At 41.1% G+C, this 26347-nt stretch overlaps 1 protein-coding gene across 4 annotated transcripts in view; it reads right to left on the bottom strand.

Annotated features, from left to right (window-relative positions):
• The window catches only part of LOC125882639 (protein bicaudal D homolog 1-like), a 66638-nt gene that overhangs the window by 6688 nt on the left and 33603 nt on the right, over positions 1–26347 (bottom strand). For all 4 annotated transcript variants that reach the window (XM_049566445.1, XM_049566446.1, XM_049566447.1 and 1 more), the window contains exons 4-11: positions 24273–24577; positions 23193–23367; positions 18955–19470; positions 18692–18870; positions 16825–17215; positions 16519–16713; positions 14606–14757; positions 182–12493 (exon numbers count right to left, since the gene is read on the bottom strand). In XM_049566445.1, coding sequence (XP_049422402.1) covers positions 11470–12493; positions 14606–14757; positions 16519–16713; positions 16825–17215; positions 18692–18870; positions 18955–19470; positions 23193–23367; positions 24273–24577 — 2937 coding nt within the window. In that variant the 3' untranslated portion in view covers positions 182–11469. The remainder of the gene's footprint in view (positions 1–181; positions 12494–14605; positions 14758–16518; positions 16714–16824; positions 17216–18691; positions 18871–18954; positions 19471–23192; positions 23368–24272; positions 24578–26347) is intronic.

Here is a 26347-nt window from a genome sequence, read left to right as displayed (position 1 = left end):
AAACCACAAATGCAAACTTCATCGTTGCGCTGGAGGTAAAGTGAGGGGATCATCATAGTCAGAGGGACTCCTCCTACAGGGACCATGATTGTCTGTAAAAATGTCCATCATTCATTTCCAGTAGCTTAATACTATATTTCCCTGTCCCTGGTGTCTGCTGTGACTGTGATGTTGCTTTTACCTGTGTGTGAAAGGAGCTGAAGAGACTCCAACCCTCAGCTGTGAGGAGGGAAGGAGGAGCGGCACTGTGGCAGAAGGCTACTGACGATCTGGAAGAGACTGACACTGTTAGACAGACACACAGCACAGACAGACACTGTAAATATTTCATAATAATCATAGAAGATAATAAAAGCTTGTCCAGAGGGGAAAAGGTCAAGGACTTCACACTTACCCACACATCAGTGAGGTTAAGGTCAGGATGGATTTAGCAGTTATTTTTCCTTGTTTTTTTTTTGAAAGTCTGTTCTGTTGAAGGGCTATATTGGTACTTGTAAGTGTACTGCTTGAACATATAACTATAAATGGATATTATAGAATTAAATATTCGAAGTGTAAAATAATGGAGGAGAATGATGATCAGTCACCCAATAACAAAATAAGACACACACAGCATTAATATATAGATATTTACAGTATATATTAACATAACACTGTACAGTTAAAGCTTTAAAATACTCGGTATGTACACGTGCATATCAGAAAGCAAACAGGCATCGGACACATTTAGTGGTATGGCGTTTAACAGTCTGGATGTTTGAAGAGCAGGATGTTAGCTCAGAGGTGCTGCTTACAGTACGCTAACTCTCAGCATGACCAAGGAAGGTTTGAGTTACAATCAAGTAAAACTGAGAGACAGGAGACTGGAGTTTTAGCCAGACAGACATTTCTTGAAAATTATTTGATTTTAAATGTTAGGATAGAGCCTCAAAGCCACTTTCTCTGGCTATAGCCGGATTCGATTGAAGTTCAAGAAAGACACAAGGCAAAAAGAAGGAACCTACAGTCTATGAGATGTTAGTCTCGCAGAGAAACCCAAATAGATTTATTTCCCTTAGGTAGGTGGGGCTCCTCATCATTGGTCCATTAAAGTCATCAGGGTGTATTCAACAATTCCAGTTCAAACATGGCAGCTTCCTGATTTCAATAAAAGCTACAGTGTATATTTTACACTAGGATTTTTCATAGGTTTTGAAAGCATGAATCATGTTTTGAAAGGTTAAGTACGCATATTCTCCAATACATACAGCACTCTATTGCTTTTACCATTCAAACCCTTCATGGTTTTAATAAAGTTAACCGACAGGTAATTTGCTAGTATTCAAACAACTACAGCTTCCATTAAGGTTTTGCAACACAGCATGACTGCTGGTTTCTCCCTTACCCATGATATCCACCTGGACTCTCTGTATACTGTAAATATCTCTCCTTTGAAGGATAATGTCTTTCCAACTTTTAAGACTGAATCTCTGCTGTCCAAAAGACATCTGCGAACAATGATTTTACATATGTATCTGAAAAAGTTAATCCTTGTCTAGACTATTGTGGATACTCAAATGGACCCAATGGGACCCAACAGGACCGAGGTGTCATGCTGGGCTCTGACAAATATTTACAAATCATGTTATTCAAGTGACAACACCTGAATGCGACAAATAGGCTATTTCAGTTGAAAAATATTTATGTGAGCTAGCTAACAAAATTTGACAATGCTACCCAAAGCTCGGTGTAGTTGCTGGCTACTTTCAAGGTGTCACTTGGGTAATCACAGTATACAGGCAAGCTTTAGCCATGGTAACCGCAACAACAACAGCTTCAGTAACGTTACCTTAACTTCACTGGCCTTGAGTCCAGTTTGGACATAAAACCCAGCATGCGTGTCAGGTGCAAGTTGGGTTTAGTTACTTCTCTTTCAGAAATGGACATAAATATCTGGTCTAGACACTGTTATATACATTCTGTACTGCTGAGCAAGGTTACATTATGTTATAGGGCTAGACATTTAGTCATGTGTGTTATGTGTGACTATGACTGGGGTTTTCTTACATCTACAACAGAAGTCAGGAGAGACATTCTTACTCCATACTTACCCTAACCCTGCTGAGGAGAACCACTGACAATGGTGCGAACAATCTAGGCATTTACCTGCACTTGGATTTTGCATTTTAAGGAATTTTAGTGTTTTTTGGTCTTATTTATCATTTTATCTTCAATCCTAATGGCTACAAATCACATTGTTACAAATAAGATGTATTTTCACTCCACTGATGCCAAGCTTGGAAATATATGGTACTTTGTGAGCAATGACCGCTTCAGTTTCTTCCACTGACAGACCAACCTTGAGGAGGACCACATACATGAGGTAATCTGAACCCATTTGATTCCCTGTGTGGCTCCTGCAATCTTGATGTACAAAGGTTTCTTGTTTATCTAGTTAGTATAGCTGCCCTATAAAAAAAATTATCCTAGAGCTCTTCCAAAATACGGTCACAAACTAAGGAGGGGGAATATGCCATGTGTTTAAGTTAGACCCTTACTTATACCTCTGACTTTCACCTGTTATTCAAATCAAGTTAGCCGTATAAAGGAGACTTTAGCAGGAGAGCTAATCTGAGTTGTTTTTCAAAGTTTGTGGCTCTTGTGTTACAGCCTGCATCAGGCTGCTGATATGTAGACACAGCTGAAATTTTGACTTTACACCTGTTCCTGACGAGGTGTAAGATTAGGTTGGACTTAAAATGCCAAGGTAACAACCAGCTTGGCTTAAGACCAGGAGTAAGCCCTGTTGGTACAACCGGCCCCTGTTTCTGGTTCAGCATCACTAAGGTTGAACCCAGTTCAATAAGACCAGCTCTGCTGCTTGATGAAATGTCTGTTTGGAAAAAGCTCCTGCCATTTGACTGTTATAAAGTCAGTATGTTCACCAAAAAATAAGGGCTACTTGCTTCAAAGCAATATTGGAACATTTTTGGGAAAACAATCAAAGAATCTGTGAACTTAATACTGTCACCAAAATAATATAAGGGGAAGTATATCAAGGAGACTGAACAAATACCTTTAACATTATGACAGTTCTCTCCAACCGTACTTAACTTTTCTTTTATACCTACTTTTAGCTGTATTATTCACTCCAGAGATGGCTGCTAATGTTAGTACACCAATCAAACTGCAGCCAGGCTGGCAAAGCTATCATGTGTATGTTGCATGAAATCTCTTCCTTTGGCTGCCATCTGAGAGAAAGCCCACAGAGATCACTCTGTAACAGTATATAAATGAAACTGCACAATTGGTTTTCCAGTCAGTGTACCATGGGGCAGATAACAACATTTGACAGACTTTAATTTGTCTTTCAAAGGTTAAATTTTCACTTGATCAAAAGTTGGTATTTTAGCGGAAATCTGGGAGATATGTGCGTCAGTGTTTTTGTTTGTCCGTTTAGACAGAGCAAGGGAATCACAGAGAGGAGATCACAATGGTTTCCTTCTTTTACCTCAGCCAAAATACAGGTTACACCCACAGAAGATGCTAACATGCCTTCAATTTGAGTCCACCCATGAATCACCTCAGTTTTGCCTCAGCTAATAAAACATTGGATGTCCATTTGAGATGTAAAATGACAACAGATTCCACCAATTCCACGTGGTTGAGGGTGTGTTATTAGTGTTCGTTAAGGGACCGTACTGGTGATTTAGCTAATTTTCACCATAAACTGATCAACATCACTGCTGACAACTTTCAAAATTGCACTGTGGTGTTTAAAATTTGAGAATGTTTTTCCTACTTCCCAAGCGGCCATTATTTTTCATTTCACTACTGTGTTACAATCAACTCTGCCACGCAGTAACAATGTAACTGTCAGCAATGAATGCTGACATGATGTTCTTCATTACTGTCTCTTTTATCACTGTCATTTAAGTCATTGAGCAGCTACTAACATTTGTAAACATTTGTAGAATGTTGGAAATACAAACACTGTAAAATCTGACAAGTTGATTAAAAGAATGTAGGAAACTGATTGCCCTGATAAAGGTAAGTAAATATAACTGTTAGTCTTAAGCTATGTTAACTTAATATCTAAATGCTTGTTTACTTCAAATTTAGCTATATTTAACTTAATTTTGTAAAGTTGTTGTAGCTTAAAAATAAAAAGTGAAAGTAACTTGTTCTTTCTAAGTGTTAGCAACTTTAGTAAATCAAGTTGGTTTGGCTTAAGTGAACAATTGAATGTGTTTTGTGTCACGACAAAAAATATTTTGCATGTGGTGGAGTTTGGACATCTGCAAGGTCTGCTTTGTTAACATTTTTAGAATATGTAAATATTATTGATGGTTTGCAAATAGCAGAATATAAACACCTAAAGTTTTTTTGTTTAGAACAGTTCAATATAATATACATACTTAGATTATATATTTCATTTAGCTTGCAAGTTGGCTTAAGATTGATTGAATATTGGTGTCTGTGACAAAATAGTGCCACACTGTCCTGCTGAAATCATGAGTCAGTGGGAAAGATTTAGTCCAACAACAAACTCTGGCCCTGCCTTAAGATGTGCAGCTTGGCCTTAAAATAAAACATAATCCTAAAAACTAATCCTTCCTTGCTGTACTTACTTCATTTATCTAACTCAATCAGTGTCCTTAATTCTACCAAGTTTAAACAACTGTTTAGTTAAGTCTAACTAACTTGGTTTACTTAAGTTGCTAACACTTTGAAAGAACAAGTTAATTTCCACCCAATTAATTTTTGAGATGCACAAACAACTTCCCAGCAATGAGTAAATACAGCTAAAATTTCAGTAAACCTAACAATGACATATAAAGTAAACATAACTTAAGACTACAAGTTACAATTACTTTTCTTCTTCAAGGCAGTCAGTTTCCTATAAATTTTTAAAGTAGAATTAACTCGACAGATTTTACAGTCAACTCACCGCAATGCACTTGCACAACACTCAACAAACTACATTATGTGAGTGCATTTACTACATTGAGAAAGGTCTCCAGCCATTAGTGGTAGCACTGAACACTGCAACCAACAGCACTGCAAATGTTCACACCATGTGAAGTAAATGGAAACCAGCAGCCAAGAGTAAAGAAAAACAGAAACCAAACAGCATTCTTTAGAAAATGGTCAGCAGTAAAGCATGTGATCTTTGCCAGATTTTTTAAACACGTAAAACACCGGTGTGGTCCCGTAACGGAACTAATGTCCATTTCCTGCTGACTATCAGTTTCAAATTACACATCAAGGTCAGGCTTAAAAAAAAAAAACAGATCGGCTTGAGAGCAGTAAAGATTAGGGAAAGATGTAAATGACCATCCAGCCCAACATTGTGAGTCCAAAACATGTTGTGGTCATATATTAAGAAATCATTGACCAAGCAGTAGTATACAGAAAATGTAAAGAGGACTCCTGTTCATATGCCATTTGCTCATTAAATTTCTGATCTCAGATGTAGAGCTTTGATGATTTGAGGTAGAAAAAAGGCAAGCTGTTTGCCTATTATGGCAAATACAATTTTCAAAGGAGCCAATCAGAAATCTGGAAAATAAAGGTGCCTGTCAAATGAGTTTTTGCCCCATGTTGCATATTAAAAATCGTGTGTATTGTAGGCAAAAGGTGCATCCATTTACAGTGTTAGACAAGAATCAATAGTCACCAGACAACAGTGATAGTTTGAATCAATAAATAAGGAGAGAAAGAGGAAAAGTGATGATCAGAGATTCCAGTGATACATAGGGGAAAAAATGAAGGTACATTGGAAAGAAGTTGAAGGGGATGTGGGCAAGTCTTTGCCAAGTCTGTATACTGGACAGCACCCAGACAAAAAAACATCTACTGACAATTACAAGTATTATCAGACTTTGCTGAGTCACTATCCCACCTCACTGAAAGCAATCCAAGCCAAAAACAAATACACACAAAACCAGCATTTTAGCCTGAGGTGGAGGTTTGGAAATGAAAAATAAAGGAAGCACATTGAAAAAGGGTTTGGTTTCCAGACAGGCATTTGTTATTAGGCTACGCTGTGTAGGTGTTGTATAATAGGTTTTGTAAGGCACACACAGACACAGGGAATACGGTATCATGTGTGCTGAACTCATATACCTCACATGTGATGTTAGCCTACAGTTAAAAGTAGAAAAAAAACATGTTTGAAAAAAATATTGTTTATCAACTCAGGTCAAACAGGAATCAACATCAGTTGTGAATCCAGTACAGAGGTGTGTTGGTGACTAGCTTGCTTGCTAACCACATATGATGGGTAAACATAACAGTTCACAGAAGTTTTGTTGTCAGTTGTAAGTTCCTACTCCTTATGTTAGGGGCAGCAGAGTGGGAAAGACTGCGACAACAGCCTTCTAGGTCTAATTCACAAAGTCAAAGATATCAGGAATTTCTGGCAGCTACAGTATTTGCCACTGGGAATAAAGTGTAAACAAACTGGTGGCAAAATGGCTGCAAGCCACCATCACTGGCGGTTGCATCTAAATTAAATCCAATACTGACTCTAATTCAGCAAATTAAAATGAGTTAAAAATTGCTTGGACTGGTTTTCACGACATTTCACTGTTTCCATGGAACACCATGGACCACTACCAAGTTGGACAAACAGGATACACAAAGCCCACAACTATCTCTGTACTGGACACACTGATCCAACAGATCTTAACTTAACTCTGTGAACTTAACCAGTAATGAATTCTAACCTTCTAGTTTGAGAGATCTCTCTCAGTCAAAAAAATATGATGATGTTAATAGTCATTCTGGTTTGTTTGTTGACTCATTGCAGGCTGAGTGAGGTGCGTCACGCTCCCTGAGTTTGGTGCAGTGCCGTGAACAAACCGTAACATAATCTGAATACATTCATTCTGTGTCACTGGACGAACCTCCGTAGATGGTCTCAGAGGCACAAGAAGGTGCTACATTAGAGACTGTCCTCTGCCCCAAAAATGACACCATAGGTCACTTGCACAAGCAGATTATTACGACCCATATTTACATTAAGTCTAGGTCGTGATCTCTAGTAGACAAAGCAATTATGACGGAAGCAAAGGAGGAAGTTAGGTGATATAGCATAAAGAGCAATAAAGTCCTCGCAGGGGTAAATCTGGGTGTACCCAAGAGACTGCTATTCGTATTCTGGATGAAACCGAAGGTCATCGAGTGATTTTAAGTTATGTACATACATAATGTCAAGTTAAGTACTTAACCTATAAAGTGACAATGTGACATTAAGTACATAACATGATAACACTTCTCCTGGACAGTTAGGTTATGGTTAGGGTTTGGGTTCAGGGACTCTTGGTGGGTTTTGTTACACTGGCCAATAGATATGGACTCTGAGTTCTCCTATGGAGTTCTGGCTAATCAACAAAACCCAAACTAGCCTTTTGGGGGCGCTAAGGTAACAATGCTGTGAGTCATGTTAGATGGTACGAACAAATGACCTATGTGTCATATGGGTTGTAGGACTTTTTGTACATTGTGAGTTTACTAGTATAACTCTGAAGTCAGCTATGACTGTGAGTCACAATAGTCTTGAATCACCTTCTCTTCCAATGTGTGGATACAAAGATACTAAGTCATGCTGTCATGTGGTAGTACTTTTTTGAATAATGTTTGTTGAGTAAATTCCCTAATTTCAGCAAATATTTACTCACAATTGCTGGATTATTATTTGTTTTGAGAGAAATATACACAGACTAATCTTTTAACTGATTTTACTCACCCCAATATGTCAGTGTTTCTCTATAGTGATCGTCTTTAGTAAGCTAAAAAAAAGTAACAGTAAGAGACTTCAGTCGGTTTTAGGGTCTGAAAATGAGCAAAGCAAAAAAAAAAGAGGCTGATTTGCAAAAGGCTTCAGATCTTGTGTTGCATGGAAATCGGGCTTCTTGATAACCTGGTCAATGTGGTACAGAACCAAATCAGAATTACTGCCTCGGGGTTGCATGCCTCGGCTAACCAATAAAGTTGCACATGCAGTTTACATCCCTGTCTGAAGACTGTGCCACATTTGACAAAATTCCCTCAAGGTTTCCTTAGATACCCTGTTAAGAGAATGAGATGAACAAAAGGTCACAGTAACTTTGACCTCTGACCACCAAATTCTAATCAGTTTATTGTTGTGTCCAATTGGATGTTTGTGCCAATTTACAAGAGTTCCCTCAAGATGTTCTTGAGATACTGCATTCACAAGAATGCAATGGACAAGGTCACAGTGACCTTAGACCGCCAAATACTAATCAGTTCTTTCTTGACTCAAATTGGCTGTTTGTGCCAAATGTAAAGAAATTCCCTCAAGGTGTTCTTGAGCTATTGCTTTTGCAAGAATGAGACAAACGAGGTCACAGTGACTTTGACTTTTGACCTATGCCCACCGAAATCTAATCAGTTAATTGATGGGCCCAAGTACACGTTTGTGCCAAATTTGAAGAATTTCCACAAAGCAGACAACCTGAAAACATAGTGCCTCCAGCCATGGCTGGCACTGGTGCAAAGGCATAAAAAGGAAAATTACACATTGTTATACCCTTCTTCAAAAAAAAAAATCATATCATATATCCTAACCGGTGTAGCTGGAGGGCTTTTGCAACTTGCTATAAGGCAGGTCAGCTCTAAGTAATGGATGCTGTGTGGGAGGAATTTCCTTTGTTGTTTTGTAATTCCATAGTTACTCTAGCAGTGCTTTTTAATACTTGATATACTGCAGAAAGTTCAAATAAGAAATGAGGAGAAGGAAAGTACAGACTAATGATACACACCCCAGAGCTAACTTAAAGTCATATTTCTTCCTCGTACAATGACTAGACTATGATATTCAGCTGATCTTACACTGGTCATATGCCATATTTGAGAGCTATCTTTCCTCCCTCTCATGAGTTATTCAGTGCCTCAACCCTTCCATGCAACCTGCACCTCGTTTAGATCAAGTCTTCATATGGAAGGGGGAGGAAATGTACAGTATAAGAGCATCCAAACGTGAACATGCATAGCGTGGTACATGGCTATATAAGAACAAACCACTGGGTGGTGCTAGAAATGGACAATTGCTGAGGGCTGAGCTGATCATGGCAACAACCCCGGACAAGAAATGAAGAATACTCACTGACGTGCACCCGTGACAGAAAATATACTCTGTGTACTAATAACTTCTCCATCACACCTCATCCGCAACTGTCCCATCATACAAGTGTGTGTGCGAGAAATATTATAAGGTGAGATCAAAGGTGAAAAACTAAAGGACTCAGTATGCTTCAAACAAATTTCTTGTTAAATGACCAAACAGCGCACCCTGCTCTCACACCCTTCCGACATTGGAATTTAAGAGGCTGCATTAGAAAAATGTCCTAACTTTTTCAAACACAACAATCTAACAAAGAGGACGACTTGGTCACAGCCATTGGCCAGGTGTGCATAGGTGTGAAGGATGACAGGCTCTCATTATTCTTCACACAGTTACTGCACTGTGGTGTACAAATGCCTTTGAGGACAGATCATCCTATCCTCCCTCCCCAGCATAGTGATGGGCAGAAATAAATAAACAAAACTCTAACTCTTTTTAGTGTCCAGTATGTACCAAGTGCTCATGAATCTGTAATGTGTTGAAAGGTAATGCAGCAACGGCACTGAATGAGAGAGCGAGGACTGATTGAACCGGACTCGAGTCGAGACTTGCGCCAGTGGTACATTCACATGCTCCTTGCATGGTTGTCCTCCAACTTCGGTGTGTTCACTAGTTTTAAGTTGTAAGTGGAAACAACATGGATGCTACAAAGAAAGAGTGTTGTATTTTATTGCTCAGAGCGTTTAATGCGTTGAAATAAAAATGTCATTGTTACTGATGTAAACTTGAGCATGATGACTAGTAATGCTTTTCGATAGCCCTCACCCATGAACCAGTAACTAAGCAGCACATTTTTCAGAAACATAATGCAAGATGGCATGAAATATAAGGGGCCTTTCCTTTTAGTCTGGCACTCCACTGACTTAGTGAGCTTTAGCACCACATTTCAAAATGCTATCCATTAGAGGTGGTGAAATTGAATGTTTTGTGATGTAAATGTTTTGCCTTTATTTTATTTTATGTTGGTTTTGCTGAAAGACAGCTAGCTAACAGTGCTAAAATGCAGAAACATAGTGCCTACTGCCCACCCTTCAGTCTCCACTGTTTAGCAAACGTAAGCTTTGGCTTCTCTGCACTGCACTGCACACCAACCTCAAGTGAGTCGCTTCCTCACTGGGGCAACCTGGGGGGAGAACTAAGGGTGAGCACAGTGTTTCTACAGCGAGGCCATTGAGTTGGGATGGAGTTACTAGCGGTAATCGCGAAATGAGCACTGCCGCTTGCTAGCCCTTACCTCACCCAGCTGGTGCGCAGTGCAAAGCAACCAAGGCTAGCTTACCAGCAGACCATGGAGGGTGGGCAGTTTCCTTACGTTAATGCAGCTAGCTGGCTGTCTGTCTCCCACCAGACCCAGGTAGTGCGCAGTCCATTATACTGAAGAGTAATAAAATTAACCTAAAGATCAACATGTGAAAAAGGTCACAAATAGTCTCTGCATTAAACCAATCAATAGTTAACCATCGACGTTCCTACTGGTATTGTATTCAAGAAAAGTTTGTGAGGTGGGCAGCACTAGCTATTGAATGGCATGTGAATGGCGTATCGGGAGTGTCACAGAGAAGCTGAGACCACATATTGCAAAAGTTTTTAAAAACTCAAAATGCTTGACAGGTTGGATACATTTACGCGTATCAACTCGAAGAATCCGATAATGTGAAAAGAATCACTCCGCCCAGAACTACTCTAGGACAAGAGACCTTCAGACAAGTGCGAACGATACTAACAACCTTCTTTGTTTGAATCATACTGAACCCTTAGACATCCAAGTACCTCATCAACAAAGGGGAACGCTTGCACTGAAAGACGTGATTTACAGTGTTGTGTATACAGTATATGAGATAACCACTTAAAACAGAGTGGATATTATATTGAATATAGAGGACAGTATTAAATGTGTCATGGCCCTCATTCAAACCTATGAAAGTGTCCGCCAAATGTCCAGCCAATGTCCAAATGTCTCTGTGTTTTAATCACTTCATGCACATGTGGTCTCAACCTGAAGAACCTAAATGCTAAAAACTCTCATTAAAAAGTCTCTATTAACGTCCTTCTGTGGACCAGTCAGCAGACTCAGAATAAAAGGAAGGTTGGGCCCCTTGTGCTCCTTAAGTCAAATCCCTGAGCAAAGTCATTGAACATTCAGAACCTATTGGCCAAAGCTTAGGCACAAGAAAACAGGAACTGGGAAACAGGAAACCACTCTGTCCTCCTCTCTGTGAGCCCCCACTCTCTCAGGTGACCAAAAGAGAAGGATGATGGGAGTTGCAGTTTCAATGTCAATAAGGAGCCTGGTGGAGAAGCCTTCAAAAGGCTTCGAGTAAAGGATTCATAGCAAGGGGTCAGTGCCGGGGCCGGTAAGAACTGTAGTATCTGGGGTAAAGGGGCGAGTAGTTGGAGGAGTGGCTGTAGGAGGCAGAGGTACCAGAGGTCAGGTAGGAGCTAGATGGGGTAAAAGCAGGAGAGGAACTGTAGTAGGCAGAGGAATAGTTGTGGGAGAGAGAAGGGGAGTGGGAGGAAGAGTAAGGGGAGGATGAGGAAGGAGTGTAGAGGACAGAGGAGCGTGACAAGCTAGACAAGGGCCGAGTTCGGGGTGAGGGGCTCCATGTGGAGCGTCTGAGCCCCAAAATAGGAGAGCGGTAGGGAGAGGAGGGGGCAGATCCTGGTTGGGTGGGCCTGGTGGTGGTGGTGGTTGTGGTGGATGGGGGAGAGGTATGAGTGTCGGGGGTGCAGTGCCTAGAGAGGCCCGAGCTACGGGGAAGAGCGGGGGAGATGTTGACACTGAAACTGTGGGAGTCAACCACAAACGTCCGCACCCCCAGGGTCCACTGGGTCACAGGGGTTGTGGGTGGGGTCCGCGTCATGGGAGAGGAGGGGGCCTCCAGACATGGGGGGCTCTCTGGCGCCGGAGGGCAAGCCAATGAGGCTGGTGATGACGGACTGCGAGGGGGTATGTGTGACGTAGGGGAGGTGAGAGCTGAAGCCAGAGCTGCAGCAGCTGCACTAACCAAAGATGGGCTAAGGGGCACAGTGGGATCATCAGAAAGAACTGACGAAAGACTAGGAAGGCCAGAAAGAGGGAGGCTGACAGGGGCCAAAGCTGAAGTGGAGCCTTGGGCTAGGTTGGAGGCCGAAGCTGAGGCCGGCTGACTTACTTTGGGGGTGCTGGTCTTCGCGCGGTTTAGCCTGCCCCCACGGGTACGGTGGGTCTGCTCTTGATCGAAGGCCAAATCTTCCAGGCGCTGGGTGAGGGCCAGCTTCTGCTGGATGGCCATACGCAGGAGGGAGTTCAGAGTCTTCTTCTCATCTTCGGCCGCAGCCAGCTGCCTCTGCATCTCATCCAGCTGGGTCACATACTCGTCACACCTGAGGAGAGCCAGGTTAAGCAAGGTCAAAAAAAAAAAATCAGGACAAGCAAGGTTAAAAAATTAAAATGAAGCGAAAAATTCACTTAAGCCCCTTTTCCAGTGGACAAAAAAACCTGGCATCTGGCTTTTGTCTTTATTGGCAAGGGTTACAATCAGCATTCATTCCCGGGACAAATGACTGCAGTAGTCATGGGTATTTATGGGCGCTCAGTTTGGATGGGCTCCAACTGGCATTAATGGAAATGTGACGCCCATGTGGATGCGCTAATCTTTGCCCGTTTTCTAAAGAGGCGCAATGTCGTGCCATCACAAAGTGCGCAGCGATTGAACATCATTCAAAATTAGTTTGCACCTAGTTTGAAAAAGGAACTGAATAAATAACAGGTATAAACAAAAATATCTGCCTTGCAGTTGTATGCCTTTGTGATCCACTCAAGTTGCACTTACACTTTACATCTATGTCTGTGAAAACATGGATGGTTCACACACATCTTCCCCCGGCAGCATAGAAGATCTATACAATCAGCACAGATTCAAGGTGGACACCCAAGATTAGTGTCACAAATTCAGTATCTGACCAAATGTCTCTCCTTCTGTTCCTGAGTTATGATGTTGCATATTAGCCAGAAAAGTGTTTTTGCAGAACATTATGATGTCACAGTGATGTTGACCTTTGACCTTTTGGATAATAAATGTCATAACTTCATCTTTATATCCTGTTCGACATTTGTGTAAAATTCTGTCATAATCAGCATATGAATTCTTGAGTTATAGCCAAAAACATGTTTGTAATGTCACAGTGACCTTTGACCTTTGACCACCGAAATCTAATTGGTTTATCATTGAGTTTGTGCTAAATTTAAAGAAATACCTCGGAGGCATTCTTGAGATTTCACACTGACGAAAATGGGACAGACAGACGTACATAGGTACAGATGGATGGACGGATGGACAGACAACCCGAAAACATAATCCCATGGCTATCACCGGCGTGGCGGTATAGAAAGAAGTAACCACCATAACATTTTCACTGGGCTCCATGCTGCTTCCTACGGTTAACCAATACTGAATTCTGGAGCATTTGTTACATCCAACATGACATACAGTGATGTAAGAAAGCTATGATGGGCCCCAGTGCACACTGTTGTGATGGGCCCTGTCGTGCATGTATTGTCTTGACACAAATAGAGACTTGACATGAGACAACATCAAAATACATATTACCCGGCAATCACATCATATGTGATTCAGCATATCTGACAAATATATCAAAGAAAGTAAGAAATGAATCATTTAATTGAATAGTTTCATAGTATATTTATGGATTTAATACTTATATAGAAGCATAGCATATGGCATATAATTTTGTTTTATATAGCTACTAAAAAGAAAACCATGACCTACATGAGTTTGCCTTTTTAAGGACATAGCGAGGACGTAGCAAATGGCACTCTTTTTAAATTAATAATATTATTTTTTATCATTTATTTTTGAACACAGGTATATGTCCAAGGTGGAAATCTGAATCACTTGCAAGGGCCCACTCTCTTTACGGGCCCCACCACCCCAGGGGCCCCAGTGTAATTGCACTGCCTGCACTGTCTATACTTAGGCCCCTGGCGACATACTGGTACAAGAAAACAACAGAAAAGTAAACTGGTCTATATCCTCATCTATACATTGCCTGTAGACCAGAGCCCTGTACATGACTCTGGTCTACTGGCAGTTCGGAAAGGAGTTACTATTACTACTAGTTTTAGTGTGTTTTTCCATGTTAAAAAAAAAATAATATTAACTAACTAATATTGGTGGAAAAGGGTATTATTTGCTCACTAGTTGGATGAGAAGATTGATACTATTCTAAGAATAGTAAAGAAAAGTGGTATTGATCTTTCTTTCTTCTCATCTGAAAAATCTTTTCTTAAAGTGTTAACCTATTCCTTTAAAAGTTTAGTGTCTAGGATTTAGGGGCATGTATTGGCAGAAATAGAATAGAATATTCATAACTATGTTTGCATTAGTGCATAATAACCAGAAACTAAGAATTTTTGTTTCATTCACTTAGAATGAGCTGTTTATAATTTCTTCATGCTTCTGTTTCATTTCTGACCTGGTGGCAAACATGGCCCGCACAGAGGAGAAAGTGGCTGCATCTTCCTTCAGGGCCTTCAGCTCGTTCCTCAGCTTCATCATGGTGTCAGTGACCATGGTCTTTTCCGCCTCATACTTACTCTTCAGGTTAGCCAGAGCCCCCTCTGCCGTCTGGGTGAACACACAAAAACATACATACACAGATCATAAATTAAGTTTTCTTTGTTTTCAATTTTACTTTCCTAACCTCAGTGTTTACTACCCACTATCACATTTGACCACATGAAGACTACACTGTGTGAATCTACCGCTATAAAAAACCAAGATCTCAATTCTTGCTTGAATGTGCCACACCCAAATGACAATGCATAGTGCAGTAAGTGCTCACTACAACAGCTCCTCAAGTGAGTCTTTAGTTGTCCGCACATGAAGTGACTCATAAAAGGTGTACAAGCTGAATCATTGTGGCAGTGTCATTGTCATTTTCTAAAGAATACTTTGCACTCTCTTTAAACCCAATCTGGTACATGTGTCAGAGTATTTCCAATGGTGGAAATCTCTCAGCTCATAATAGTAGCAGTAGCCTCTGCATTGTATCACCGTTCCTCTGGGAGAAGTCATATAAAACAGGCAATTTAATATAAACTAACAGCCATGGGGGAAAGGTTTGGGACAGCAAAGTGGGTCCTTTAATCAACCGTATTGGTCGATGTGTTTCAGGAGAGGGTAGGCCTGTAAACAGACTATAAACTGCTGGACTCATTTCCTAAAGGCATTGTAAAACCCAGCACTCTGTGGCTATTTTGGTATTATGAGCATTTTGTTGATTTCTACTCTATCTGGTGGCAAAATATTAATGAGCTAGATATGGATGATATAGTTTTTTTAAACTAATAAAGAGTATCTGGGAAGCAATTGTCCAAATTCTTGCTTTTGGTGGTTGATGTATAGGAAAAAGAACAAGTGACTTCACTGCTGTTGGTCATACAACCTTTGTTTAGTGAGAATTGGTTTAGGTAGGAATCTTGGTGCTATGACCAACATATAATAAAGTCAGCTGCAAGGAAAGACCATGTTTGTTCATTTTCTCATGGGAAATCCAGACGAAACTCACTACCAATCAACCACCATCTCATGTGTTCTTATCTCTTACAGACTCTGAACCAAGTGAGGCTGAAAAATAAAGCCAACTTGAGGCTGGCTCTAAAATACTCAACTCTACAGTGGCAATAAACATTTTACAGCCTGGTACAAAAAGCACTTTTGGTTTCTAAAGAGAATTTCTCCATTCATGACAACTGTGCAGGGGGTGATTTTTTTGTATAACCCACTTGTTTAAATGTTAGTGAGGCTTAAAGTTATGCATGATTAAGGGCATGGCTGCTTTGAGAAAGATTGGTTGACATCCATTGTCGAGTCGCTACCACAGCAACAACCCCAGATTAAAACAGTATAGGCATGGCTTTTGCTACCTTTGTGTGTTTTCAGTACAAAGTTAATGGTAATGGTTTGGTCTTGTTCAGTGTTTACATGAGGCTCTAAGGAGCCGCGTATTCAGTTTTTTCTCTATGTCCATTTGTTTTAATGGTTTTAGGCCTGTTATTTGCAAGTGAACATTAGCATTATCATAATTAACCATAGGTGCACCATGCTAACCAATCAGCTAACATTAGTGTCAGCCCCACCTTCTCATTCAAACATGGTCACTTTTGGCCAAACTTGAGGCTTCAAAGCAGGAGTCCACAAACCAATGGGTGACATCACTGTGGCTACATCCATTATTTGATATTTTCTTAAGAGACTTCACTGAATGATATCTATTGACATAATTTGTTTATAGTTGGGTATCACATTACAAAAGTGTTCATGTTATAAGTAAAGCATTACAAAAGTAATGTGTTGCTCATGACATGGACACCTCACATGTCTCACCTGTTTATTAGCCTTGAGCACCAGTCTGAGGGTGGCTATCTGCTCTCTCTTGGTGCTGAGCAGAGACTTGAGCTTCAGGATCTCCTCCATGCAGCCATCTTTGTCCTTGTCCAGCAGAGGGGCCAGTTCCCTGGCTGCAGCTCTCTGTCTAGACAGCTGCAGAGACCTGTCTACTGCCCGCTGGAGGTGCTTCACCTTGGGGAGGAGAGGAGAGAGGCAGAGGTAGGAGGTGAGGACAAGAGTAGCCAAGAAGAGAGGAAGGAGAAAAGGCATTGCACTGACACTAATAATAAAATACTGTCCTACCTGGTCTCTGATGATAGCGTTGAGGTTGTAGATATTCATGGGCTCCCTGCGTAGCTCACCAGCTGGCTCCAGGGCAGGCGATGATGATGATGATGATGATGAAGAGGCACTGATGCTGGGTGAGCGGGTCGGAGGCGTGCAGGGCGGCAGGCTCTGCTCAGAGGGCACTTGGAGGCCCTCCTTGTCCCCCTCCTTCTCCTCTCTTCTCTCCTCCCCAGATAGGGGCTCCTTGGATGGAGACTGTGAGGGGCTCCGTGACTCTGAAGGAGTTAAGGTTGTCGAAGCGACAGCGGCCAGCCGCCTGGCGAGGCGTGGTGTGAGGAGAACTTTGCTGTTGTCCGCAGACATGGCTTTAAGACTGGCACTGAGGCCTCGAAGCCCTCTGCCTTGTCTGGAAGAAAGACAAAGTGGATTAGATTTTGTAACCTATAGAACCTTTATTATATTGGTGGATATCTGCAGCATATATTTACCAACTCAGGAGTTTGAGCCTCTTTCTGTTCAAATACAGTCATCTCTACTCATTCCACCACAGCAGCAACCAGATGGAAATGCACTAGCTTTGCATTCTAAAAATGAAATAAACGATGACTCCCAAGGCAAACTGGACCCAGATAAGGAACCAGGCTACGGCCAGACTAAGAATTTTGCCATATGGATGACCAAGGCAACTTCTCAGCTATGCCTTGCAAGTGTGGTAGAACTTGCTGATACAAGTGGTGGATGATGCTGTCATGAAGGGCTTTTAGGCATAGCTATCAGTCTCTGAAGGCCCTAAATGCAGCTTTTGTACTAGTGTAAGCAAAAACTTACATGTAGAAAAAGTTCAAGATGCCAAGACTTTCAACAGTGCTCATGAGAGGGGAGGCGAGAATTTTTTTAAGCAGATGAGGCTACCTGGTGACTCTGAATGAGGATATAATTGGGAAATGGAAGGAACACTCCTGAGTCCAACTGATGCATCCTTCATTGAGAAGGCTGAGAGAGAGGGTTTTGGGGAAAACCCTAGTCTGCAAAGGCAATAGCAAGCTAGACAATTGTAAGCATTGTGACAACAAGGAGCTGGGGGTGAAGGAGTTGAGATCTGGGGTGTAAGCTCCAAATATATAGGCCACATCCACACTAATACGTTTTCATTTTAAAACAGCATTTTTAAACAAAAAACAATGTCCTTACACACGAGCGCTTCAGCACAGTTACAAGATTAATCTCGGTCCATACTAACACGCCTAAAAATTCATATCACATGACCATTCATGTGCACTGGGCATGCACATGCCCACGTAAACAGGAAGCAGAATGACTATGCTGTGGTTGGTTGACTGGTAACGGAAAATACAATGGGGATGAAGAAAAGTAAGACCAGAGATTTCTTTGCTTGGATCGACGAAGAGGTGGAGCTGTTGCTGAAAGTAACACATGAGTATACGGCAGTCAAGGTAGCAGGAAAATGGATTGGGAGTTCTTGCAAAGTAAATATGGCGACATATCAGAACAGTACCGAATGCATTATCCATGGCTGGAGGGGATCCATAGCAATGGGAAATGAGTTACCCCATGAGAAGGATGAAATCACAAATATGGTATGTAGATCTAGCCATAACGTTTTGGCTTGACACACTGTGACTGATAAGACCCAATCAAGTGGCAAATTTGTGTCATCCTGACCAAAAATACAGGTTCCTGGAAAAGTTGACCATTCCTAATTTTTTGGTTATGATAAAAACAAAGAATTAAAGATTATTTCTCAAGGGGCCCTCCCCCTAATGCAGACTCCACAAACTTTGCCTCAATCTCTTTAACTTTGAGAGACCTTCCTCTACCATTTGATGCTGCCTGTGTCCTACTAATAAAACAAGAGTCAAACCTGTAGTAGTCCAGCATGACACGGTTGGGTGTCTCATTGTTGCACAGGCAGACGTGGTGGTAGAGCTGGGCAAGCTCCTCGCTCAGCGTCACCAACTCATCCTGAGCTGCAGTCAACGCACCCTGGCTCTCATTGGCTGCTAACTGAGCAGCCTGCAACTCCAACTCCAGGCTGGAAATCTGAGAGAAGAGGAGATGAAGTCCTTTATCTCTGTAACTATTTCTCTTTCTATTCAGACACAGTCAGTGTGACAGTGAAGTTACCTTCTCCCGTCCCTCCCGGCAGCTCTTCTCCAGTGAGGCCACCTGTCTCTCCAGTTTCTGGAGCTGACCACCTCGCCTTGGCCTCTCCTCCGCTGCTCCCTCTACACACTGAGCCAGTCTGTCACGGAGGACTTTCACCTCCGCTTTGAGCTCCACCACCTCTGTCACAGCCACACGGTACTTACATTGCAGGATCTCCAGACCTGGCGTCTGGTATGAAAATACCTGACTTTTGTTCATTGTCTCACTTTTATCCTCATCAGTATCTCCTTCATCTTCAGCCTCATCATCATCCTTGTCCAGCTCCATCACAGCCTCAGCATTGAGCTGAGAAGTGGCACTGACATTGACTTCCTGGTTGAGGCGGGCCCTTCGATGCAGGCGGCGGAGGGTGGTGACTCTCCGGCTAAGGCGAAGGACTTTTTCATGCTGCTCATTCAAGGCCCCTTGGGTGTGCTGGAGCTGCGTCTGAGACTCCTGCAGACTGGTCATTAGTGAGACCTTCTCACGTTCAACCTGAAGAGGGCAGCAGCAAGATTAGGGAGAGGTACAGCATTGATAGTATGAGCCCACAAATTTTCAGAACTTTTGTACAGGCTCATATCATTTAACACATGAAATTTAGAGTTAGTCTGAAATTGGCATCCACTGGGGTCCATATCACGTTCTGCAGCTTTGTCTTCAATTATTGTACTGTCATTTGAATATTCTGAAAACTGCTTTTGGTAAAGGCTGGGTTCAGATAATAGAGAGTGTGCACCAACTCCCCATTAACTTTCCCCAAACCATTCATCACAGTAACCAAAAGGAGAAATCTGGACCATATCAAATCTCTGCTAATGCAGCCCAGTTGAAAGAAAATGTTGGCATTATACAGAGTTGTGTATTGTTCTGCCTTGGGTAGGGGTATCTGAAAAACAAAAGCTCCTCTGAGGATTTGTACCTGTATTAACTGTGAACTTGAAGTCATTTTAAGGTACGTGTACATGTTTCTCTTCTCAAACCTAACCAGAGCAACTTTGAGATATCATATGAATTGAACTATGAGAATATGTTGATCACATTTGTCCCTCCATCCGCCCATGACCCTAATTTCTCACCTCATCCGTTGGCCTTCATTGCTCATCCTTCATCCTCACTCTCGATCACATCTCTTACCATCTTTACAAACAGAGCACCTCCATAACCAGACCTAACTACCTAACATACACTAAACCATCAAAAACTGTCTCAGGTCTTTTAAATAGGGTTTTTCCCTCATTAAAGTAGATACTTCAGGTTCCATTGGGTATAATAAAACAATACTGTAGCACAAAAGTGGATTCATTAACATTTTAAAAGAGCGGCCTTGACAGCAGCAGGAGCAGAGATGAAACCCACCCCTCCACCGGAGAGTGGTCGATAGTGTAGTGTGTCAGCTGAGATATAAATAAACTCTTCCTGTAGCTCGACCTATCAGCGAAGCAGCAGGAGACAGGAATGGATGGGATTACACCGACAGGAACTGAAGCAGATGCACACATACATGGATGTGTGTATACACACATTTTACAGCTTTGTGGTGATCTGATCATGACCTGATGCACTAAGTAATTGGTTCTATGCTTTGAGGAATGCGCTGAGAGTTTGGGAACATATGAGAGAAAGGTTTTAGGAGCGAAAACAAGACTGAATATGTGACTGTGTTTGTGTGAGGAGGAGACAAAGGGATAAAGTGAGAGACAGAGAGCTTTACGCCTTGGGAATACTGTATGTCAGCAGGGTTTTACAGTAAATGATTCAGAAGCCCTGGTTTCTTAAAGAGGAGCCTGCTGCAGGATTATGAATCCAGCAGACATAGAAAATGAATAACTGTGAGATGTTTTTACATCAATACCAAAATTGACACAAATTAACCACTGGTACAATTGAAGAAGAACAGAGAAAAATGTTGGCACTGTACATAACGGCAAACCGCAGATTTGTTACATCCATACGTTTTCATACATATCATATCTAAAGTGATGTAGTATATGACCTGACTTTGTCACCAGGAAGCGGAGGGAATGGTGGACTGTTTTAAGGACTCATCACTGTTTTTCCACCGGAATAGTGCCACACAAGCAATTGCTTTTTTACTGAGATATTGCTGCATTTCCTGCAGGGACTGTGCCCCCACAGCAGGGTATTTTAAGCCAAAACATATTGTTTTTCTAGTCCTAACCAACGGGTTTTTATGCCTAAACCTAACCCCATGTTACCACTGTGTTGTTGAAATGTTAAGTTTAAAGGTACCTGCTACTTAATAACATACAAATGTAAGGTATCCATGGTTTGCAGAAATATACATTTTATTTTTTTCTGGGCTGTGAACACTTCATGCCAGACATTTACAGGAATAGTTTAACATTTTAGGAAATATGCTTATATCCCATCTTTGAAACGGAAAAATAAGATTAATCTCATGTCTGTGAGTTAAACCAACATCCTGCAAAATTTACGTAAATTCACCTAAAAAACACCTGTTCAAGGCTTACCTAAGGTTGACTGAAAACTGTTCTTGTTCCATTTTTAGTATATGTACATGCATGGTCTCATTTGAAAGGTAACATTGAGCTGGCAACAGTCACTTACAATACAGTACAGTCACTTACAATCACTGTAAGTGCTTCTGTCATAGAGTTATACAAGTTTCAACGCACTGAAATAAATGTTTTTTTTTTATCTTCACCTGAATATTTTCTGAATAAAGATGCTTCAGATGACTAGAACTAGGAGGTATTTAGTGGGAAACACGATGGGGCGTATCATAAATTTGATAACAATATCACAGATAATGAACCTTCACATATGTTTTTCTAAGGTTTTGTCCGGGCAGGCCCTTATAAGGTTTTATTTGATGATTTATTGTCAGAAGAGTACCTCTTAGAGATACATGTTAATCAGTGAGCTTCATTGAAAGTAGACAGAATTTCTGGGGTGTGAACAGGCCCCCTGCTTACAGTCATGTCTCTCTAAAACCAAGCATTGCATGTCCCAGAAAATTCTTCAGCTAAATGGAAAAAAAAAATCAGTGATAATTGTATTTGGTCCTCCACACTCCATCCGCACTATAGAGAAGTGTCTCAGGCCCCTTGTCAGCAAATATCAAACTGGCAGCTAGAAACCTGGGTGGAGTCTTTGACAGTGACCTCTAATTTGACAAACAAGTCACAAGAATAATGAAATCATGTTTCTTCCATCTTAGGAGCATCTCCTAAATCAGCTCTTTCTTCTCTCATACAAATCTCAAAAAAGGTTATATATGCTCTTATATCATAACATCTTGACTATTCAGTGATGACCAGTCACCACTTGACTTTTTTCAATTGAGGCATCTGGGTCCTTCGATAAACATTGGGTGACGTCTTGCCTTTGTGTTCTGAAAACTGTTCTTTTCTATATATTGAGTCAGGCCAGCACAGAATCAGAATCAAACTCTGTAGATGGGCGATGGAAACTGTGGCTTTGGTGATAAGAAAAAACCCTTTTTGTTCTGGGTATATGTTGAACACACTGTTGTTTAATTCACATTTAGCTTAGTCCAATTGTCAGAAATGTTACAGACTCAAACCATGCAATAGGTACCAGCACTTTGCAAGGACAATTTAGAAAATGCTAATTTATCATTCTTCAAAAACAAAACAGCATTAGCTAAATTGAAGACAAATTTCTTTCTAAAAGAACTGCCAGTGGCGGTTGGTGGATAAGAAACAGCCTAATGGCTGTCCTTAATGGCTGAAACAAGTAGGCATGTTTTTAACTGCTACTATGACTGAATAGCCATGAGATAATAAAGGCTTTTAAATTATGACCCTCTTCCCCTCTAAAATAGTTGGATCCCCAAACTGAAGTGCACCAGAGGGACACCTTTTTCACGCCCAAGCAGCACTCTATGCATACTATTTTGTGACTTCATAGTTTTGTTGCTCCCTTATGAGCCACAGCACAGCCTCAGATCTTCGGGAAGGCCCAGCTCAAAACTAAAGGTGACTGGGCTTTTGCAGTTTGGCCCCTCTGCTCTGAAACTCCTTGTCTAAAGACTTGAGACTTTCAGAAACAACTTTTAAATCACTTTTTAAAACTCAATACTCAGTAATCAGTGCATCATCGGTGTGTTGTTTGCTCCATGTAACACTTTCATACTGTGCCCGTGCTCCCAAATCTCTAATGCTGGCTCTCTCCAAGTAAATACATGGGTGATAAGGCAGTAGACTCACCGTCATCAGCTGCTGCTTGAGCTTCTGGATTTCTGTCATGTTCATCTCATTGAAAAGGTCCGCTGTTGCCGCCCCTTCAGCTTTCCGGCCCGGCCCTCGGCACTCTCCGTTAGCTCTGGGCCCCGACCCTGCAGCTGTCCCTGCTCCTGTCCCACCCTGGAGGTGGCCGTTACACCTTACAGATAAGAGTAGAGCGTCTTTAAAATCCAGGAGACTCACTTTGCTTCCTAAATGTCAAGTATGGAAAATTAGAATGGTTTATAGCCAGTGCAGTAGACTGCAAAGAAACAAATCTGCAGGCCAACATGTAATAGAATGATATCTTTATCAAAGAATACATCATTTGTAAACAGTGTTCACATTCAAAGATCTTTTCATACTGTCAATAAATGTGCAGACTCAAACCGATGTTGAGTGAATGTATCCAATAACAAGTAATGTGTGTATCAAAGCCTGATATATCTTCTTCCTCTGTGCCACAGAGCTCCACTGCTGTCCAAGAACTAATAAAAAACACATCAGTGAGACACACTGTTGCACAGGGTGACACGTTTCTTCACTTTTATGAACACACACTGTAGTTTATTGCAATCCCACATGCACTATCCTGCTGCCACAAATACTCACTAATTTTGTGGATTAATCCACTGCTGAAAATAGTCCCCAGCAAATGACACAGCTGTGTCACAGTCCCCAGCTGTTTTTGGAAATTACTGAGCCTTTTTTTTTAAATGAAACTGTATATTTTTGAGTTGATTGTGAAGAGAGAGCTACAGACAGGTTTGCTGTTAGCAATGGCAAAAATACAGATTACCAGCCTTGTCCCTTTGGGAGGAGACGAAATTAGATTAAATATTTGAGGCTAAGAATATTTAATGACTTTTAAGGCCTAAAATATAAAAGTTTTTAAGACTTTTTAAGGATCTGCAGATATCCTTGTGGGTGCATTTATGCCAAACCATCCATCAGGCCATACTTCCTATGACATTTCTGGAGAAACAAAAGAATACTCTTGTAACTACAAACATGTAAAAATTACATTCTCTTTCCACATATGTTTTGTGTGTATGTAATATCTACCTCATTGGCTCATCTGTCTGTGGAGAAAGCAGAGTTGTGGGGGTGGCGGTGCCGCTGGGTGGGGCGGAGGTGAATGTCAGGTGGGCACTGCCTGTGTAGGCCACATCACACATGCTGAGGTGGTGGACCAGCTCCCTGCGCAGGTGGTTCTTCTGTTCACGCTCGCTCTTCAGCGACTCAAGCGCCTCCTCCAGCTGGGTGTCTGAGATGTCCTTCAAACGCAGCGCATCCTGTAACTGGCTGTTGAGGAGCTCTGTCTCCTCCTCCAGGACCTTAATCTCATGCTTCAGGCCTTCATATTCCACCTAAACCAGGGGTGGAGCAACAAACCGATTAATGGGAAGAAATCAGAAGATTGCCAATGTAGTGTGTCACAAATCTGATGGAAATTCTTAATCTACATTTAAAGCTTGAAGTCACTGTGTGGGTAGTAAACGTGCCCTGTTGAGATTTCTTGTCAGTAAACAAAGTCGTGTTTACATCCTTGAGGCCTGTCATGTGTGCTGAATGTACATCCTATCTCATGAAACATTTGCAAAGCAGATTTTTTTAATACTTTTAATTGGGTGTAGTTTGCATCCACGAATATTAACTTGCAGTCTTCTTCTTCTTAGCTCCTGATGATGCATTACTGCAGTATGTTTCTTTGCAGATCACAGCCACAAACTGTTGATCAGCAGAATAGCTTGAAACCAACATAGGAGTGTGTATTACGTCCTGCACAATACAAACAGAATAGTGACCCATTCACAAAGACATTTCTCCATAGAGCAGAGACTGTAAACACTGTCAGAGATAGTCCGCATTTATGGGAACACCTACAAAATGTCACATCCTTAAACATCGAGGGGGAAAACAAAGCAATCTCTACCGTACCAAAGAGTTGCTGTGTGGCTTTCTGTACATCAAATAAGCTTAAAAATCCAGAGTTAAAGTATATTTTTCTACCTGGACCCTATTTTTCCAAGCTTTGGTGTCTATGTGACTATAGGGAAAATATTTATTTTGAAACTGGTCCAGTATTGAATGAGAGCAGCGGACAGCGTAAGCATACAGTGTAAACCAGGCATGTTCGCACTTCGCACTGTCAATTTATGTTTATGTTTATGTTTATTTTATTTAAGAAGGGACAGTACACATTAATTGACATGACCACTTAAGTCGCGTAATTGTGCCAGATTTAGCCATACAGGCTAATTTTCATCTGCAGTCCCTGGCAGGTTGATGGTATATACATATATATATGAACAGGCATTAAAATAACGTACAGAAGTACAAAATTTATATCCACTAAAAGTGCTTGGTTTTGTCAGTGACAGGTGCTAATTGTCAATATAAGTGGAAAGGATCCTACAGAGATAGACTTTTTTGTTAGAGTGAAATCCTTTTTGTTTTACCAAAATCACTATTTTCAAACCCACCAGTCTCCATTTAAATAAACTGTAATTTTAACATAATAAAAAACACTACATTTCAAGTGTCAGAAACAAAATAAAACTCTGACAAACTGTTGTGGGTCATCTTGTCAATGTTCCAGCAATCACCAACTCTGGTTTGGCTGAAAAAAACCTTAACTCACCCAGTTAGATGTGAAAATGTACTGTCTCTATTCATACTAAAATTACTGTTTATTTAAATGGAGTCTGGTGTGTTTGCGGTGGTAATTTCAGGACTGTTTCTGATAAAACAAAAAACATTATGCTTTATCAAAAAAGTATTAGACTATAAAAGTTGTGAGCCTCCAAAGACCTGTGTAGTTCTTGACGGTGTCAATCCCTGCATTATGACATTATAGCACATTGTCAATACATAGGCTAATGACATGTTGTGATGTTAGCACTTCTTAACTGTTTCAAAAAATGATTGGAATTAAGGTAAGTCTAATCATTTATATCTGTAGTAAATATAATAGTGTCTCTTATGGGAGTTAAAAAAAACACACTTTCCCTGCATTACAGGCTGGGAGAAAGGATTGGTGGACGACCCGCTCTACCTCCAACCACATATTAACACTTTAAAAATTCTGCAAAACATTTACATACATAGTGGCACATAGAGGCTTAAAACATGTCCCC

Source organism: Epinephelus fuscoguttatus, linkage group LG22 (genome assembly GCF_011397635.1).
Source record: "Epinephelus fuscoguttatus linkage group LG22, E.fuscoguttatus.final_Chr_v1".
NCBI lineage: Eukaryota > Metazoa > Chordata > Actinopteri > Perciformes > Serranidae > Epinephelus > Epinephelus fuscoguttatus.
The sequence above is the reverse complement of the archived record's forward strand: the minus strand, read 5'-3'. Positions and strand labels throughout refer to the sequence as shown.